The sequence below is a fragment of the Durotheca rogersii genome (assembly GCF_024521655.1).
Source record: "Durotheca rogersii strain YMJ 92031201 chromosome Unknown GGS23scaffold_2, whole genome shotgun sequence".
In the NCBI taxonomy this organism is placed as follows: Eukaryota; Fungi; Ascomycota; class Sordariomycetes; order Xylariales; family Xylariaceae; genus Durotheca; species Durotheca rogersii.
In genome coordinates this window covers 2861523-2881187 of record NW_026251233.1, presented here as the reverse complement: position 1 = coordinate 2881187, position 19665 = coordinate 2861523, and the positions used below count along the sequence as shown (strand labels likewise).

The following is a 19665-nucleotide window of genomic DNA, read 5'->3' as shown; positions in this document are numbered from 1 at the left end:
GTATACCTATGCGTGCAAGATCCACCCTGGATGGCTTTGTTGAGGAGAGCTGATAGTTGCAAGGAAGTGGGGGGGGAGCAGGAGGAAGAGAGAGAGAGGCGATCTGGGGGTCGGGAGGAGTGCGGAAGGCAACAAGGCAGAGTGCAGAAAACGGCATACGTGCGGGAGGGGGGCAAGCAAGAGAAGAGGATCCAGGAGGGCGAGCGAACCAAGGCTAGGAAGAAAGAAGAGAAGAGCAAGACATAAACCGAGGTGGATCGATGCCTGTATGGTACGGGTGCAGCTTAACTCCGTACGCCAAGTAAAGCGATGCGCTGCAATGAGTTCTCGAGCACATGTGGGGTTGCCCGCCTGCCCGTAATTCGGATGGTTTGGATGCGAGGAGACGGGAGAGAGCCGATGGAGGGAAGGGGGGCCCAGAGGAGGATGCGAAGAGGAGAGAGGGATGGAGGAAGACAGCCGCGGTGAGTGAGACCGGGATATAATCAATCAATTTCAAGTGAGACAAGTAGACAGACAAGAAACCCGAGAAGAGAGATCAGGTCAGGGACGGTGGGATGAGCGATGTAGCAACGCAACGTGTAACGACGTTGAGGCCCTGCCCTAGCCTTCCCCCCTCCTCCCCCACGTTCGGCCAAGTTCACTGTACCTATGTGAGCTCGACCGATAACAGGAACAGAGCTAGGCGGAGGCAAGCCAGGGAAGCCGGTATGAGTGAAGGGGGGGGGGGAGAGAGAAAGGATTGAGGGATTTGGGATTAGGAGCATCGTTGGTGGCATCATGACGCTCAAAGACCTCGGAGCCGGAGGAGTTACTCCAGAGGTCAGCATGATCTCGTCAAAGCCGGTAGGCAAATAGCCCCAATTTAACGCAGCTACATAACGTATACATTTTCTCCAACCCCCCTTCATAGAGAGGACGGTTAAGTCAGGGGGAGACCAGAGGAATATGAGAGGGAAGAAGCAAAGCAGATGAGCGGCCACCCCGCTGCTGTGGAGGCATAAGAAAAGAAAAACGACAGAGACTGAGGGAGGGAGGGAAAAGTAAGAAAAGAAGAGTCGACGTAAAGGAAGGAAATGCAACAAGTTACTGCTCCCTTCTCCCCAACCAGGCGCGCAACCACGCATACCTAGTTAAGACAGCTGAGAAGGAGTAAGCCAATGGAGCTCGAAAAAGAGCAGACAGAGGAGCCGCGAGTCGGGACCGGGCTGACTAACTTACGGTTAGCACGAAAGGGGAAAAGCGAAACAAACGCCGGGAGAGGGAAATGAGACCAAATAAAACCCTCGGTCACGATGCCGTGGCATAGGCGCTTCCGGCATACCGCTTTTTTCCTCTCCCCCCTTTATGCTCCTTCGTCTTGCCCTTCTTGCGCCCGCGCCCCGCCTCGTATCGCGGCGCGCGTCGACTCGTCGCGGCTAGGCGTGGATACGTACGTAGTAGATGGGCGGAGAGAAGCCTGAATCGGGATGGGAATTGAAGGTACCTAGAGTTCGAGTCCGAGTACGACTAGATTCGATCGCGCCGAGATCATATTCGCATAGGCCTCAGTCGGCACGAAATTCCTTGGGTCTTATCCGGAGCGCTGGCGAGGGTAGGTGAAGAGGGTCTGACTGGGCCGGGATGGACGCGGGAAACGGGGGTGAGAGGGAGAGGGAGGGGAGAGGGGAGAGGGGGGGGGCATGATGGGGCTCGTGGCGGTGGGGAGGAGAGGAGAGGCGACGGGTGGGGGATGGAAGCGACAGCGAATCTCACGAAGACGGCACTCCTGGCTGTTTCCGCCTGGACCTGGGCGGTGCGAGAGAGGAGCGAGGAGCGAGGGCGAGAAAGAGGAATCCGAGTCGCACAGCGCCAGCTGGTTGTTTCCACGGATAGATTGGTCCCATCCCATCATCCATGCATGTGCATCCGTTAGGGTACCTAGGGAGGAAGCTAGCAGGCACCTCCCCTACCTCGCCTGCCGCCTCCTGTCTCCTGTCTCCTGCCACCTGTACGACGTACCTTCCAGCCTCTGCTTCCCGGAGCAGCTACCTAACCTAAGGGCGGGTTTGTTGAACGTCGTTACGTACGCCTACATACACGGGGCCGCCTAGACACGCCGAGAGCGTGCCGATGTATCTAGATTACCGATCTCCGCTGAGCTGGCGGTGGTGCTCGCTACGTGTCCGGATATGGTCGACATGCTGGCGAGAATCGGTGACGGCGGGCGTGTAAGCTAGGTACCTATGTAAGCCAGCTAAGTGTCGCCTTCTACTTGTACACTTGCTATCTGCCTGTAGCGCCGAACTAACCGATAACGGTAATAGCACAATATATATCTACGTGTAGGCAAGTATAGGCATATAGGTATATCTGTAGGTACCTAACCTATATGCCCACCTACCTATATATACGCCACCTATACCTACCTATATTTTGCGGGTTTTGCGGGTTTTGCGGGGCGGGTGGCATCGCGCTCACCCACGCCCAGATTTAGGTAGGTAGGTAGAGGGAAATAAGCACCCTACCCTACCAGTATGAAACGATGCCGCGGTGGGCTGCGGCCCTCTCGAGGTCCTGGGCCCGTCTGGGCGATGCAAGTGGCAAGCAAGCATGCCGTGTTGGAGCCTCCGCCGACTTTGCCAATCCATCACACGCACATGCCTTAGGTAGCTTTCGAGACGGGGGCCGGGGAGCGGCAGCAGGAGAGGTGCCAACGCCAATGCGCATACATACTTACCTGCCTGCCGACATGGTCACCATTCCGGACCCTTCTCTCGAACTTGATATGGTTCCTTTTTTCTTCTTCCCACATGCTACCTTTTGCAGCTCGGTATTGGCTACCAGGGCAGGTAAAACAGTTTCCGGTAGGCCAACGGGCAGGCAGTGGCTTGTTGCCGATTCTACTCCTCCCTCGCCGGCTGTTTGTTACAACTTTTTGTTACAATTCCTCGGGGTCCCGAGATCTAGTCGACAAACACCCCGTACATACATGCCCGCGCTTCCGCAGCGCTGGTTCCCACCACTTACCGTCTCCCAGCGCTTGCGCTTACGCGCACCCACGCGCAACGCGTCCACACTTTGTGCCAACTCTAAGTAAGGACGGGCCTGGAAACCCAAAAGGAGAGGTAAGCGGGCACGCCGTCCACGCGCCCCGAGGAGGCTGGGTACCTACCTGAGGTACCTATCTCTATTACCACCTCACATTCACATCGCGGCGTGCTTACCCCTCTAGCCCTTCCACCTTGGGAGACGGGCACCGAGGGGAGGGAATTGGGAGGGGGATAAATGGTACACAGTACGTGCCTCGCCCGCGGCACCGGCCCTGCCGAATAGGTAGCAGGTACCATGTGGTCAGACTTGGTAGGGAGGCCTGCCCGCCTAGGAATGTTAAGTCATGTAGGTACTTGAAGACACCACCTAGGTTACGGTACCTATCCTATAAACCCAAGGTAAAGACCTTGTAGACCGGGGGAGGCGACTACGTGTGAAACGGTAGAGAGCTAATTGCCGCCAGCCCGTCAACGTAAGCACTTATTACCTTTGCCTCCTCCTCCAGCGTGCCGACTTAACCCTCAGAGGTTGCTGCCGCTTGCTGCTTGCCGCTGCCGCTGCCGCTGCTGCCACTCCTGCTGCCACTCCTAGCTTTAGGTCTGCCAGATGGCGACGGATGCTTAACCTAGGGCGCTTCTCTGCGCGGGCAGGCGCTACAACTGCTAACTAGAGGTATGCTGATATGTGCTGCTGCTGCTGCTGCTGCTGCTGCTGCTGCTGTACTACTGCGCTACTGCGCTACTGCATGGGTCTACCCAACCTGCCGCCTTCCTGAGGTACCTCTCCCTGTCTCTGCCTGCTTATCTTGCCAGGTGCGCTGCCCCCCCTCCTCCGACAAGGGAGGGAAGTCGTCGTCAAAGGGCGGGAGGAGGCGACAGATAACCTTGTACACAGACCCGCATGGGGGGAGGAAGGGGCCCCAGAGAGCCGCTACGTAATCGGTGCTTCGGGGCCTGGACCAAGTTTAAAAAAAAAGATCGTGAGTTTTTTCGGTCCCCCTGACTTGGGCGGTGGTTTAGTTTTTCCCTCTTGTCTCGTGTTTCCCATTCTCTGGCCAGGTGGTGAATAATCCCCTCCCCGTCTGCCCTTATTTCTTCTCTCTTCCCGTCCCTCTCTTCCTCCCCATCCTCTCTCGACCTTTGATCTTCTCTCTCAACCATCGGTCTGCTCGTCCCCAGTGTCAATCCATCTTCTCGCGCCTTGGGCTCATATAAAAAGCTCAACCCCTCCCATTCCAAGCACCAGAGACATCTACGTCATTTTGTGCTATTGCCCAATCCCTCCAGCGACCCATTCACGTCTGAAGTCAAAAGATTTGCACGCGCACACACGCACACACACTCTCTCTCCCACACCACGCACATATCCATCCCAGTCGCCGACAACCCCATCCTCCCCCTACTACCCTCCCGAGTACACCGCATACGCTACCAGCAACTCATCCTTTTGCCAACTTGCCCATCTACCCGTTGGCCCATTCCGCCCAGGGTAGGCACGTAGTCATACTCACGCATACGCCCGCGTATATTTTCGTCCACCTGGTCTCCAGCCTTCACCATGCTGGCACAACGGCTGTCACGTGCCTCGACGCAGGCCACCACCTTGGCCAGGGGCGCTATCCGTACTGCGGCTCCTCGATCCGCCCTCGCTACCGGTAGAGCATGCTTGCACACCAAGAACAACCCTCTGAAGAACACGGACAAGAAGACGTCCGCCCCGCCACCTGGTGCATTCGCTCGTACGGATGATAGTATCACCGTCAAATACCCGGAGGAGGATGCTCTCCCCCCATCCACCCCGGTCCAGGGCCGTGGCGGCTTCCACATGAAGCGAACTCTCGCTTCTTTCTCGCTTGAGGGTAAGGTGGGCGTCGTCACCGGCGGTGCTCGCGGCCTCGGTCTTGTGATGGGTCAGGGTATGGTCATAAGCGGGGCCAATCTAGCCATCGTCGACATGAATAGTAAGTTGCGCCATGCACTTCTGCCTCCTTCCCTCCGGCTTTCCCGTTGCTCGTATGTGGCTGTTTGATGAGCTGGGGCAAGCAAGCGGTCGGGGTCTTCGTCTCTTGATAAAGCAGTCGCCAGCCCTCGTCCTCTTTACTTGTCCCAATCCCTGGCTTCGCTGGCCTTTTTACCTTTTTTTTATCCTGCGCTGCCGTCGGTTCAAAATGGGTGCTGACGATCTTTTCCCCTACGAAACAGAGGAGGAAGCTGAGCGCCAGGCCGTCGAGCTGGTCGAGGTCTTCCGCAAGGAAAACCCCGGCGCGGAGCACGTCCCCAAGGTTACCGCCCACTACGCCGACGTGTCAGACGCGGACTCGGTGCAGGGCTGTATCGATGAAGTAATCAAGGAACATGGAAAGATCGACCATCTCGTGACCAGTGCCGGTTTCACGGAGAACTACAACGCCGTCGACTACCCGGTTGACCGCATGCGTAAGCTGTGGGCTGTTAACGTTGACGGCACGTATCTCTTTGCTGTTACTGTCGCCAAGCACCTGATGGCGCGCAAGAGTCCCGGGAGCATGGTCTTCATTGGGAGCATGAGCGGTTCCATCGTCAATGTGCCGCAGCCTCAAGCGTAAGTTAACTTGGACCTGAGCACCGTATAACGGCAGCACAAGAGGTTATCGAGGAACCCCCAGGCTGACGTGTCCCGTCGTGCAGACCTTACAACTGTGCCAAGGCCGCGGTCCGGCACCTGGCTGCTTCCCTCGCTGTCGAGTGGGCGGATGTGGGCATCCGTGTCAACTGCATCTCGCCGGGGTACATGATGACTGCTCTGTAAGCGATACCCTGTCCTGCCCTTTGCACTCGGAGGGTCTCAATTAGAATAACCGGGCGTGATGACTAACGGAAACGCGAATAGGACGGAGAAGATCCTCAACGACAAACCGGACCTCAAGAAGAGCTGGACCTCGCTAATCCCGCAAGGCAAGATGGGCCAGCCTGTCGACCTCATGGGGCCGGTCACTTTCCTTCTCTCGGATGCCAGCCAGTACGTGACAGGCGCCGACGTCCGCGTCGATGGCGGTTACACCCTAACCTAAGTGGGGAGCCTGAGGAGAATCTCTGTATGGATCCACTGGTGTTTTGCTTTTCAATTTTATCTTTTTCAGTATACCCGTCGACGGGGAAAATGAGTGATAGCAAACCGCGGGAGTCGGGGGTGTTTAATGATAATAAGCTACAGGCTAGGCCGGCATGTTGGCTGAAGTAGGGCCAGATCCTAGCCGGTGTCCTGTCAAGTTGTCGGGCAGGATGCCTGCGAGGTGAACTCTCTTGGTGGTCCTCGTGTTATGTACCGAAAAGTTGATTTCAATTTGCTGAGGTGCTGGGACGGAACATAAAAACTCAGATAGACATCCCCTCTTTTAATAAAGCATTGTGCACAAGATCTGGAACGAGAAGGTGACGTGTGAGAGAGAGAAAGAAAGAAAAAGGCGATATACTGGGTGAAAATGCAGGGAAATGGTGTGAGAGGTGTTCCGGGGCATTTTCGTGCGGCTCCCTCGCTTATTACTTAGCCGGATCCCGACTTGGTGACGAATGGAACGTCTAGGTTGACCTAGCTCCTGGTACGGAGGGTACTGGTAGGTTCGGGCCGGATGTGGGCGTTGGGAAAAAAAAAAAAGAGTGAGGAAGAGAGATGGATTACATGGGTGGAAAAAAAGGATAGATCGGTAGGCAAGGTATAAAGTAGGTAGGTATCTATTTCGGGTTCCCTGTGCTCCTTACTGGTGACTCTATATGTGATATGTACAGATAGTAAGTAAGGTAAGTGATCAATTTAGCTGCCTTGGGTGACCAAGCCGGTGCCATTATGAGAGACGAGGTGACGGGGATACCTGAGTAGATCTGGACATCTGTATGTTACGTTAGGCAGCTATGTTCTCATGCTAAGTAAGCTCTCTCTCTCTCTCCGCCTCTTATGGACTTGCCCCTACCCTCTCCTCTCTCTTTCTTTTTTTCCCCTTCTTCTTCTCGTTTCGATTTCTCGTTCGGTGGTTGCTCCTATCGAGGGTGACGGGTGGACGGATAGAAGTTATCCAACGTACCTATCTACTCTACGCACATGCATGTACTCGAGTACCCAAGATAGGGAAGGTTGTCGTTGTGTACCTAAAAAGGGGGTTGCCGTGGGAAGGACCCCGCATATCTCTGGATCCCACGCCGGCAATTGCTTAAGTCCACGTTTTTGTTTACTTGGCGCCGTAGGATGAGGCAGTTTTAACATACCTACACGTAGATCGCGGGAGGTCGGTGCGCTAGAGGGGGAGGGAGGGGGTGGAGCGGTTGGATGGGTAGGTGTAGGTACATATGCATGTACCTACCTTTCGCGAGCGGCAGAGGGTGGACCCGGGGAGGGGGAGGGGGAGGGGAGGGTTCGATCGCGTGCAGGGCAGGTTGTGGAGGAGGCGATTCTCAGTACCCCGGACTGGCTGAGGTGCCGAACGTAGTCAAGTCTGTGTGTGTGTGGTTGGTTGGGTGGGTGGATGGGTTGCTGACGATTTTTTTTTGCGCGTTGGAGAGATGGAGTAAGGCGTCGTCGCGATGAGGAGAGAGAGCGGTGGGAGAAAACGGATGGGAGACGGGTCGGTATACCTACCTAGGTATATAATAATAGGTAGGTATATCTATGTTGGTATGTAGATATCTCGTTTCTGCTTAACCCATCATCGCCTTCTGCTGCCAGTAGGGAAATGAATGCATCGCGGACTTGCTGCGCTGTCCCGCTCCCAACAATGATGGTCAGCATCGTACCTAATATCTGTCAGAATACGGCATAGTTTCACACAATAGGTACCTACCCGAGTGAATACCACTCAATAATGCGTTCACTGCGTGCTATTCTTATATGACACTACCGATTTCGGTGGTTTCAGCCCCTAGTCGAGACCGCCTTACCACTGCCTGCCTAAGGCAGCCCATATTATAGGAGGTAGGTAGGTAGGTAATTACTCTACGGTGAAGAAGCAGTAGGTATACCGGGTACCTACATATATATCTAGATCGTCGCACGGAGTCCTTGCGGGTGCCTGCTCGCTAGTTCACTCTCGCAACACCCTGCCGACGAAGATTGACCATCCCGTCAAGTGAGGCAAATGCTCAAGCCTCTATTCCTTCTGTGGCTTACTCTCCATAGGCGCAAATACGTAGGTATATGACGATAGAGGCGCTCTCGTACTGCGCTCACGCTCGCGAGGACCGACATGGGCCACAGCACGCAGATCCGTCCCCTCTTCGGGGATTAACACCTACGCACCGCGTCAGACATGCCTATTCCTGTGCACGAGCCGCCGCTCTTTTCCTCTGCCGGCTACGGATGCGTCGGTAGTACAGCAGCACGGACGACGGGGCAGCGGAGAGCGGCGTTGCTAAATGTGCAAGCGTTGTCGAGAGGCGACACAGCTCGGGGGGCAGCGCAAAAAAAACATCATATACACGGGAAGGGAGAGTCTCCGACGGCAGACGATACAGCCTCGCATCGGCCTGTCGGAAGCGTTGCGGGAGGCGCCCGTCTGCGAAGCTTCGCTCGTCGCTAGGGACGTCGTCGTGGAGCCCCCGTCGACACGCCGCCGCTGCTGGCTCTAGGCAGGTGGTACCTGCGATGAGATGGGGTAGATAATTATCTTGCCTATCTCATGTGATAAAGAGGAGCTGCTTAGGTGGCGAAGGGTGGCTTAAGGGGGGGGGACATGTTGGCACGCACAGAAGCAGAGCGTTAATTAAATATGCCTAGTGTGTAATTAGGACACCATTAAACACCAGACCTGGAGATTACTACCATGTGAGAGAGGATCGATGTCTCAATTGTCTTTAGAGGTAGGTGTCTAGTCTCTGCTTCTACGGGCCGCCATGCGATTTGTCGATTCTATACCAACCCGCAAGTCTCGAATCCGCCGATCCGAGATTCTACGTACCTAGGTAGGGTTGGATGCAATTCCGGTACTTAGTCTTTCTTACTACTACTACCGTTGTTATCGCCATTGCTGCTGCTGCTCGGCGTTGTGGTTGCGGTTGTTTCTGGTACCGCCACCGGCACTGTCTCCTTTCCCTCTCCGGGTTGCTCCCGAGTCTGGCCATCGCCAGCAGTTGCTACTTCATGAGTTGGAGGGGGCGAGAGGCTCGGCTCAGCCGGGATGCTACAGTCCTACCCGCTCCTCATGGCTGCTGATGGCAGCAGTGTTGATGCGAAAAGTAACTTAACTTGACACAGCTACTCTCTCGAAGGCTAGCAGACAGATGGTGCTTACTACGTTCTGAGAGTGAGTGCGAGGTTTATGTGGTATAACATGGCGCCGGAGTGCCACGTTCATATAGGTAGGGAGTGCGATTCAGCTATGCCAACATAGTCCCGTTCACTACTCGAATTGTTCGCGTTCAATGGCCTCTCTTCGTTAAAGAGAGCTGGCTGCATACCTCCTTAACACCAGCGTAACAAAGAGCCAGGGTTGGCGACACAGGGGCTGTTGATTACTTGTAGCAAATCTATGTGCTCCAGAGGCAGGGCTTGGGTAGGAACTTCGGTCTTGCTGCCCCTTCATAGCGATAGCTTCCAGCTCCAGCGGCACACCTAGGTTCCTGATCCTGGGGGTTATACTTCGGACATGTGATGCCGGGATGACCGAGTGCAAGTCGTTGGATGCATCCCGGAATAAGAGTACCTAGTTCTGGGTTGGAGTGGCTTGGGATGCGATTAGGTAGTAGATGTGAGGCACGTACTTGATGCAGATGCAGCGAGTTATAGGAGGTAGTCAACTACCTAAGACTTTCCTGTTTCGTGGGGCAGACTAAGATACCTAGGTACCTACTCACGTACCTTGGTCACACAGCCCCTGGTACTAAAAGGCGTTGGGTACAAGAACAAATGCCACTTGTACTGATGTGACAATGTAACAGAGTACAGGAGCTCCGTGGGTTTGATAATAGAGGATAGGTTCGATTCCTGACAGCGCTACTTGGTAGTCTCTATTCTTAAGCCTATCTAGTGACTTCGTCCAGGCAGCAGGTACTGCGTACTTTAAACTCCAGAAGCTACTGGTTCAAGCCAGAGTGCCGCCTTTGTAATAAGGTCCTTTTAGGTGGTACGTGTGTACTAGTGCAGGCTATACGATAGTAGTGGAGCGTATCTTATCCTTATAAGATCCTGTATTCCGACGTATACTAGAGTAGGCAGTGTTATAATAGCGCGCGGGGGCGCGTGCCTGTTATATGGGTCGAGCTCCGTGGGTTTGATAATAGAGGATAGGTTCGATTCCTAACAGCGCTACTTGGTAGTCTCTATTCTTAAGCCTATCTACAGGTACCTACGTGGGTACCTGCGTAGGTACAGGTGTCCATCTGATGCAGAATCCATGTACCTGGCTACAGACCACAGCCCCACTCAGCCCCAAGCGGACCCTGGCCTTGCATCGGTTGCCGTATGCAACAAACGAAGTGTGTGCATCTAAGTAGGAGGCGCTGCCCTGCGGCGTAAGTTCCGGGCTCGTTCGACCCACCGCGCGAATACGCCGTATCCACGGCAGTCGCGCATGACGTAATAACACCAGGGCTGAAGAGAGCGGCCACCACACGGTCCCGACTGTATATATTTCCTCGTCGATCCCATTTCTTGAGGGTATACACTGATCATCATCATCACTATTCTCACCTGGAGACAGACATATCAGAGGAGAAGAAAAACCCTACACCTCAGAACCACCTACTCACACACTCACGCATTGACACACTTATACACCAACACCCACACAGAATGTCAGTCGAAAAGGGAGCCGACGCCACCTTGGCATGCCCACCCCTCGACGAGTACGGGGCGGCACCCCCGCCTTACGCCGCGACAGCCGGCACGGACGGGGCCGACGCGCCGGCGTACAGCTGGCCGGCGGAGGCGGGGCGCGTCGCAGGCGCGAGCGGGCGCTTCCCGGCGGCGCTCAACGCGTACTTCCCGAAGACGGGGCTGTCGCGGACGCTCCACCTGGGGCAGCGGGCGGACGCGCCGCTGCTGGCGGTGACGACGCACTCGGGGCTGACGAGCAGGCCGCTGCTGGAGCTGCGGGCGCGGGCGGGCGGGCCGGTCATCGCGTCGGCCGACAACGAGAGCCGGTGGGGGTGCGGCCGCACCTCGATCGTCAAGGTGGTCGGCGGCGGCAGCCTGGCGGCGGCGGCAGAGGGGGCGCAGGCCGACGAGTTCCCCGCCCCCCCGCTGCGCGAGCAGACCGTCGTCATGAGGCAGCGCGCCAGCTGGACGCACCTCAGCTACGGCTTCTCCGCCGCCGTCGGCCGGGGCAAGGACCTGCGCCCCGAGGACTTCGAGTGGCGCCGCAGCCGCGGCCCCGAGGTCCGCCAGGTCAACGGCGGCGCCGGCCTCTCGGGCTGGAAGCTGGTGCGGCTCGCGGCCGGGCACCGGAGCGCAGAGGGCGGCAAGGGCGCGGCCGGCGAGGCGAGCGGCGCCGGCGAGGTCGTCGCCGTCTGGTCCCACAACGCGTCCGCGTCCATGACCAAGGTGCTCCGCTTCCAGCTCGTCGGCAGCGCGGCCGCCGGGCTGCTCGGCGACGAGTTCGCGCTCGTCGCCATCATGACGGCGCTCAAGGTCTGGTACGCCGAGTTCACGGGCGCGGCCGCGTCTTAGGTTCGAGATGCTTCGGACTATCTATCTACCGTCGGTAGACTTTAGGGGGTTTCCGTGTGGTTAGGGGGTGGGATGGATGATGCTACGAGAGGTTGAGCAACTCTGGGATTTTCTCATTGTCTTTGCGTCTTTCACACCGCAATTGTATGCTACGGCATTTCGATGGCTGCTCCCAGATACCCCGATTTTTTTTCGTCTTCTGTTCTTGGTTTATAGGCAGGAATAACACGCTCGATTGGATAGAGACGGCTCCAGGGGCACTCTGTATTGTGCTGGATAGGGCACGCGTGTGGAGGGCATCCATCTGCGGCCCATCGAGCCACAGCCGTCTGATTACCTCTACGTACGCGAGGAGGATTACGTGACTCTAGATAGGACGTACGTAGTCCCTCCCGTGTATGGCCCGCCTCGCAACCGTCCGGGACTTGCGACAAGTTAGCAGACGGAACTCTGGCCAATTTTAGTCACCATCGACGGGGAGAGGCGTTGAGTTTTTGGTTCTATACCTACCTACAAAATAGCTCATAGCTGCCCGTGCGCGCTGTATGATATTCTGGCCCATCCCATTGTTCCTGCCAGGAAGTACGCGGTAGACTACCTGGTCAGGCTCGCTGACAGGTAGACTTTGGCCGAGTCTGGTGGTGTGTAGCGTCGGCGGTCGAGTCGGCGCTACCATCGTCGACGTCGGCTCACGTTCGCCCAGATGCGGGCATATCTTTCGGCCGCACAGACGGATTCCCTGCGCGACGCCGCACGAAGTCCACGCATGAGGCAACAGTTAGGTTAGGTGCCTACTAGGCGGCCCTGCTGATGCCTCCGTGCTCTCTGGCTAGGCTGCTTGTGTGTCCATACTACTACAGCGCACAGCTAGACGACAGCGTGAGGCCGCACACTCCCACATAGGTACGTGCTGGACACGAGGTGGCATCGCCGGTAGGGCTGGCTCCGTGTTTCCCTCGCCGGACCGTCGAGGACGCCTTGTGGCTAATCGCAGCCCACTGTGACGACGTAGTGGCTCGCAAGAAGAAGTCGGTTCTACGTTGTATGGGTACCTGAGAAGACACTTTTGAGTTGTACCGGCAAACCCTGGGTTACCTCTCAACATAGGTAATTTGCGACACGCGTTGGCATCAGTTTTAGGACGGACGTCGCCTCCGTGCACCGCTGGAGGGACGGCCAGCGGAGGGATGGTCGGGTGCGATGCAAAGCACGGTAAGCTGACAGGAGTGTGCAAGTTATCTCCCTTTTGGCCGTTCCGGATGTGATTTGCACACGTCTATTGCCCGTTGTCCACCTACCTCCTTCATAACCTGCACGCCGGTAACATTTAGGCATACGTATCGGCATTGCACATCGCACGCTGCCATCGTCAGCACGTGTCCTGGTTCCGCACTCGGTTGCCCGCCGGATGGTATAATACACGCACACCTATTTTACGTACGCGCGTCGGGAAGAAGGAAACAGGAGTTATCTGCCTCCCGTATAGGGGGCTGCCATGCCAGGTAGGTGGATTAAGGGACGTGGGCTAACTCACATATCCCTATGATCTGACCATGACATAGGCAGGATCCCGAACGGGGACGAGAGGCAGAAAAGGAAAACGAAACAAAGGAGGGAACAGAAAAGAAAAAAAACCCCCCTCACAACCACGTGAAAATATACGTGCCCAGGAATTGGTTGGAAGCTCGCCTGCATCATTCGAGCTACATCTCCGAAGACAACGCTCCTACTTAAATTCGTCTCTGTTCGTACAATTAACGAGGATACAATGGAACTCGGCAATAGTCCGAGCCGCGGACTGCGCGACGTCGTATCCCAAATCCTCACAGGTCCCGCGCGCTCAAGACTACAATATGTGTGCTTTCCGCCATACAAACCCACCGCATGGCATACTCGAAGATTTAGAAGAAGAAAAAAAGTTAACTTGGCCACATGCCCGGCCGGATATCTAGGTGAGAAGAAGCGCGCGTGCGGATATGCCCTATAGGGAAATATTTTTTTTTGTCAACCATCAAACCGTGTCGGCCCCCAAATCCCTCCACGTAACCTGTGTTGTCATTGAACCGTATATCATCCCTCATTTCTCCAGATGCCCGCTGTTGAGCAGCATCTCGAGGACGATCTGTTGACCTGCAACTTCCGGGTGTGCCATGCAGATCTTCACGGTACCCTTCGAGTCGGCCCCGTTATCGCCAGCGTTGGCATGCTGGCTATGCCCGTTCGCGGCCGACGACCCCCCTGTCGGCCCCCGGACTCCATAATCGAGAATTCTCACGTCCCTTCCAGCGATGATCTGACGCAGTCGTCCGTTTTCGGCATTGCGCACTTCCACGTAGTCTTCGTTGAAGAGCAGCAAGTACTGCCCGTACATCGTTGCACCCCTCGCCTTCTTTTGCTTGCCCGAGTATTCCATAATGACGCTGCGGCTCACGTCACCGTATTTGTCCACGTACACGGCGCAATCCTCATAGGTCAGCAGGAATTCTTGTTCGTTGAGGCGGAACATGCCGAGAGGCCGCTGGTCCCTGATGCGACTGGCGATGCCAGCGATAGTCGGTTGTTTCACGTCAGGTATTGACATGGGCAGTTTCTTGTCGAGGGTCAACAGCTCGAAGCCCTTCGCGGTGGATATGGCAATGTACGTGTGGAATATGTTGAGCGAGTAGCACTCGGTAGGGAGGTAGAATTCGTCGTAGTCCCGGTAGCTTTCCGTGGCGCCCACCCCAGTTCTTCGTATGCCGCCAAGAAGGCGGGATTTCTTTTCCGTAGACTTTTGGTAGACCGGCTCTACCACCTTGAAGGTGCTGTGCAGACCTTCCTTCTTCTTGTAAAACACCAACATCCGATCCTTCATGCGGGCGGTGGCGAAGAACGATACGTCTTTCGCCAGCCTCTGAGGCGAACGACGCGGGTTGTCGTTGGCGGCCGCGGGGAAGTTGGAGGGCGGCGACACGACATCGAGAGGATAGGAGATGAGGTTCCTCTCGGTCAAGACGAGGACGGCGGAAAACTCCTCGAGGACCGCGATTTGCGTAACTCTGCTCGCTGCGACAGTCTGGAGAGCAGTTAGCGAGTGCTAGGGGATACAGGTGCGAATATAGCATACCTTAGTCCAACTCCTCTGATCGCTAGCCTCGGATACGCACACCCCAGCGTCGGTACCAACCGCAACCATATTTCTACCGAAGGCGGAAAAGCCGGTAGCACAGTTCACCCCCGCTCGAGAGATCGGAGGAGGCCCGCGGCCGGTACTAAACGTCTTCTCCACCTCGCGGATCGCCCTGTCAAGCGGGGTTCCACGTATGTGAACACCACCCACGTATTTTCCAATGGCGGTTATTGGGTCGTAGGCGAAAGCGCTGTCAGCCATCACGCGTAACCGGAACGGCTCCGCGTTCTGAGCATGCAAAGCTTTGGCGTGGCGGGTCTTAGCCTCGATAATTCTGTCACACCAGTCTTGCCGTGCTTGGGCCGACGACGCGAATAGAGTGTACACCTCGTGCCCTAAATGCTTGACTCGGAAAGGGTAAAGAATCCTCCCCTCGCTATCCGCCGAATTCATAGGGGTCAGCCGAGTGACAGCCACACCGCCGGTAGATGAGCCCATAGCTGCATGGTCCCCACTAGGCCGTTCACTGCCGCTCGACACCACCTTGTTCAGCTTAGTATCTGAAGCGGAATTTGCTGTCCGAGTTAACGGGGTGGCAATGCCCTTCTGCTTGGAGATCGGATCATCCTGGCTGCTTTCGAGGAATAACAAAGGCATGGGAATGGGCTAAAGTACGAGGGGGGTCAGCAAATGGGAACCGCTGGTGGAGAGGGGAAACCTACCTCCTTGGATACGTCGTATTTTCTGTCTTGTCTCCCGTCCCTCGACACGACGAGCTTGGCGAGGATCAAATAATGATCAAACAAGAGCGCGTGCGTGTCAACCCATCGTACGCCTTTGGAGCCCATCCTCTGAAGATCACCCTGGAGAATGAGCTCTCGGCCGAGGTGGTCCAAATTCAGATCGGCGTGGAAACCGGGTCGGAGAACAAGCATCTGGTCCAACTCGATCATTGTCACCTTCTTTTGCATCTCGTCCACTTTCGAATCGCATTCGAGGACCATCAACTTGACCTCGTCGAGGGCCCTTTTGAGATTCGCCTTCTCTTCGTTGTCTGGTATCGAGCGCCTCAGGACCGTATCTAGGAGAAGCGCGTACCTCTGCATCCGCGTGATGGGATCTTTTAGATACGTTGTCCAATCCAGGCGTGCTGACCGCGGGTTCAGTCGATTATTCTCGAGAAACTGCCTGAACAGGAAATTCCGTTCGGATTCCTTTTTCACCTGAAAGTGCGCGAAAGGGAAGGCGGCGGCATATTCGACGTACACCGGCCTAGCCTTTCGAACCCATTCTCTAAAGATGTCGCTAAAGCCCACAATCCACGGCCCCTGCTCCTTTTGCCGGTATTTCAACTGAGGAAGTAGATGCTCCATGTTGACCTGTTGCACCGCGTCGGCTCTGCCGAATACGGTATTCACGAACTTGTCCAACCTGCCCCCGGCAATAATTCGAGGCTGCGAGCTGACCAGCTGGTCTCGATACAGCTCTCGTAGAACCTCGAGGTGTTCCATGTATTGCTCTTCGGTGGTGATGATTTCGTGAAGGGTATTCTGTCGAGAGATCTCCTTCTCTGACTTGCCCTCCACATCTTCCTTCTTCATCCCATAATACGTCGCCCAATCAACCGTCTTAGTGCCGCCGGACATGAGCTCATCTAAGTTGGCTTTCTTCGAGGTCCTGGTGCAATGATGAGAGTAACATCTCGTAGGTACTTCGTGCCCCATCACGTTATCGTCCTGCTCGTGTAGTTTTGATGCATAGCAACCGGAACCGGTCAACTGCCACAGCACACCAGATATAGAGCCCGGGCCAAACTTGAGCCACTCCTCTTCTGGGACTAGTATGCCGGCGTTTAGCATCGAGTCCGCGACCTGAGTTCCGAGTGCCTCGGCGTCTGCAACGTTCATCATGGGAACCTTGAGACAGAACAACCTGACGAGGCCCTCTTCTAGAGTCTTTCTCTTCAGATCAGGTTCGCCTTCGGCCATCTCGCGAACCCATTTGGCAATACCACTCAACGCCCACGGTTCCGTGCAACTGTGGGCGTCGACTAGAGTTAGCTTGTCGGGTTGGAACTTTCTTCGCCGGCCACTTGGTAGAGTTATTACGTCGTAATTTACCGATGACGTCGTAGCGGTTTCATAGCCCTCGTATGGCAACCCTTGCTGAGCCGCCAGTTGCTGTTGCTGTCGCATATACCGTACACGCGCATTTCGGTCGTCCGTGGCGTCGGTCTTCGATCTCCCTGGCGGCTGAACCTGGGGCGACGTGCTATGGCTAGACAGCGAGATAGATCTCTCAACTTGAAGCTGTTGCGCGTTTTGTCCATACTGGGCATCCGGCCCGGAGTATGGGCGCGAATCTACACTTAGAGAGTATCCATGTTGGTATCCGGCACGGGTCGGCGACTGCACTGATAGCATCGAACTACTGTCGGAGCCAGCGGGGATGGCCGGAAGTGGCCGATTTGACAGGCCGGGATGGTAGAACATGTCCGGGTATTCTTCCCTAGTTGGCGATTCGCTGTCGCTGTGTTGCGAGTGGACGGAAACGCGTTCGTCCCCTTCATCAAAGCTCAAGCGGTGCGCAGATGGTGGTTGTAGGCCCCCAGTATCACCGTAGTCTACGTCGGCTTGCTCGAACGCCGGATATTTGCCGCTTCCGTGGCTCCTTTGAGAGGGGTGGTTGCTGCGAATTGGGAGAATCTGAGTGTCCCCGGGCGCGACCTCGGAAGCAGGAGGAGAGCCAAGATTATTATCGTATGCGAGACTTCCCGCGTAGCCGCCACCTGCGAGACCAAGATCCATCCCGGCGTAATCGCTATCACTACTCGGTTCCTCCTTATGAGTCGGCAGGGTGGGTTGTGTGGGTGCATCAAGTTGGTTGAAATAGGGGAATGAGCCGCCCAATGTGCTAAATCGACGGTCATCCTCTTCTGCCTGCTGTAGCGCCCAAACTCCGGCAGCGCCTTCTGGGTCGCTTTCGTCTCCCTCCCCCTCGTTGTCGTCGTCATCTCTGTCATCGTAAAAAGAATAATGTTTCGGGGAATGATTCCTGTTCGACGTCGACGCATTTGAGGAGTAGCGGTTCACTCCGGAGGGATCCTCGTGGTTGTTCAGTGTCGCGACATGCGAATGATAGCTAGCATTGGACGTCAACCGACGGAGATTTTGCAGGTCATCCTCCGGTAGAGCACCATTGCGCTGATCGAATGCTGTCGGCCTACCGCGCACAGAAACCCCCCCCCTTCCGAGTTCAGCTTCGATGTCCTGCATGATATTGTCCTGCGTGATGTACTCCTGAGATATATCGGGTTCTATGGCACCGCCGGATGCGTATCGATCATCCGTTACATCGTCGAGGGGTCGACTCGGCAATGGCGCATTAGTCGGGTGCCGACTCAAGCCGTATACCGGCTGTGAGGGAGCCGGAGGAGACGGGATCGGGGACGTCGCCGAATTCGATCTCGATTCGCGATTTAAAAACGAATGAGGGTCGCTCGCCGAATAATTAGGGCCTACCGGTATTTGTGAATGTGTCGGATAGGGAACTTGAGGGGACGTAGATGAATAGGAGGTCCCTGGTGGACTCGCGGTATTGTTTCCATAGCCCGTGGCATATTGTGACTGCGAAGACTCGTAGCTAGTCTGAATCGGGGTCACCGAATTTGTGGAAAGAGGGTATGCTGGGTTCTGGATCGCCTGATTATAACCGGCGGCGTACGTCGATGGTAACGTGGGCGATTGCAACGGCTGGGCGGGGGGAGGGGGATACGTGGGCTGGGACTGCCGGTAGGGTGACTGGTTCAAGGGCGGCGAACCGTAAGGCTGGCTGCCGTAGTTAGAATAAGAGGCGTAAGTCGACTGGCGCTGAGAGGCCGAGGTGCCAGAATACGCGGCAGGATTATACGGAGCGGGCGCGAAATTGTTCGACCCAGCAGTAGGACTGTAAGGAGCAGCGGCCGTGTTTGATTGTGCCCGTCGGTTTGGTGGGTACGGATTAGGCGGCAATGAGGTGGATTGCGAGCGAGCAAAAGCCTGGGGGTTGTATGTCGACGGTGTGGGCGGAGTCTGAGGCTGGTACTGATGTTGGTACCCCGACATACCAACATTTGAGTTGCCGTAGCCGGGCCTATTTGCGTCAGTCGGGCTTGCTAAGAATAACTCGTCGCGACCCGCGTGCCCGGTGACGGCCGTATTTAGCGTTGGGTGATAGCCGGGGCGAGAGCCGCCCGAGGCAAATGTGCCAGCGTCATCACCATTATTGAAACTAGGGGTGCGCGCAGGGTACGACGATTGGTCCTGGGAAGATCGGTTCGCGACAGGGTATTGTACAGGAGGAACATGGCCATACCGGCGCTGGTCATTGTCTCGGAATGACATCTCGACGGTCACGACGACGTTATCGCGGAACGGTAAGGTCGGGGGCGGGAATATTGGGTATCAACGAAGAGGCAAGCGACAGCGTCGCATTAACGAATATATCGGGAGACGAGGGTCGAGAACTCTACTGTGGCCGAAATGGCGCAGCATGCATGTTCGCCGAGTCAGGCGTCAGGGAACTCGGGGGTTGCAAGACAGCGCAGAGACCAAGCCGTTGGTCGTATAACACCAGTTCGTCGCCTGGCGAGAGGCTCCGGGCGGGCGGCTGGTCGGCAAGCTGGATGGGGGCCGCGCGAACTGGGAGAAGAAGAAGCAGAACTCAATCGCGTCGAGGGGCTAATAGCGTAGACCCTTCGCGAAGTACCGGCGATTGATCGATTAATCGATCCAGGCAGAACTCGTCGGGGCAATAAGCGGATATCAAGAACGGAATTATTATACTGGTACAGGTTGCTCAAGACTTGCAGAACATCAGCAGAGATGGCGAGGGGAGATATCGACGAATAGAAC

The 19665-nt window shown here is 56.0% G+C and overlaps 6 protein-coding genes across 6 annotated transcripts; 3 read left to right on the top strand and 3 right to left on the bottom strand.

Moving 5' to 3' along the window:
- Positions 1-365: 365 nt before the first annotated feature.
- Positions 366-1437, bottom strand: GGS23DRAFT_200880 (uncharacterized protein). The gene is made up of 2 exons (XM_051511782.1): positions 1275-1437; positions 366-1208 (listed from the first exon to the last, which is right to left on the bottom strand). The coding sequence occupies exon 2, from the start codon at positions 1125-1127 to the stop codon at positions 486-488; it is 642 nt and encodes a 213-aa protein (XP_051376563.1). The 5' UTR covers positions 1128-1208; positions 1275-1437; the 3' UTR covers positions 366-485.
- Positions 1438-4392: 2955 nt separating this feature from the next.
- GGS23DRAFT_200778 (NAD(P)-binding protein) lies at positions 4393-6179 on the top strand. Its single transcript, XM_051511781.1, has 4 exons — positions 4393-4993; positions 5235-5613; positions 5700-5816; positions 5902-6179. Exons 1-4 carry the CDS (start codon positions 4591-4593, stop codon positions 6080-6082), a joined length of 1080 nt encoding a protein of 359 aa, XP_051376562.1. The 5' UTR covers positions 4393-4590; the 3' UTR covers positions 6083-6179.
- Positions 6180-6696: 517 nt separating this feature from the next.
- Positions 6697-7358, top strand: GGS23DRAFT_550315 (uncharacterized protein; the record flags this gene model as incomplete). Its single annotated transcript, XM_051515278.1, has 1 exon — positions 6697-7358. A coding segment is annotated over exon 1 (322 nt), but the record flags the coding sequence as incomplete, so codon positions are not given.
- A 3430-nt stretch (positions 7359-10788) lies between these two features.
- On the top strand, positions 10789-11664 carry GGS23DRAFT_593117 (uncharacterized protein; the record flags this gene model as incomplete). Its single annotated transcript, XM_051517995.1, has 1 exon — positions 10789-11664. One exon carries the CDS (start codon positions 10789-10791, stop codon positions 11662-11664), a length of 876 nt encoding a protein of 291 aa, XP_051376560.1.
- A 934-nt stretch (positions 11665-12598) lies between these two features.
- GGS23DRAFT_200747 (uncharacterized protein) lies at positions 12599-13557 on the bottom strand. Its single transcript, XM_051511780.1, has 2 exons — positions 13199-13557; positions 12599-13024 (listed from the first exon to the last, which is right to left on the bottom strand). Exons 1-2 carry the CDS (start codon positions 13360-13362, stop codon positions 12763-12765), a joined length of 426 nt encoding a protein of 141 aa, XP_051376559.1. The 5' UTR covers positions 13363-13557; the 3' UTR covers positions 12599-12762.
- Positions 13558-13696: 139 nt separating this feature from the next.
- Positions 13697-19372, bottom strand: GGS23DRAFT_200728 (CNH domain-containing protein). Its single transcript, XM_051511779.1, has 3 exons — positions 15496-19372; positions 14771-15439; positions 13697-14719 (listed from the first exon to the last, which is right to left on the bottom strand). Exons 1-3 carry the CDS (start codon positions 19153-19155, stop codon positions 13742-13744), a joined length of 5307 nt encoding a protein of 1768 aa, XP_051376558.1. The 5' UTR covers positions 19156-19372; the 3' UTR covers positions 13697-13741.
- Between the last annotated feature and the right edge of the window lie 293 nt (positions 19373-19665).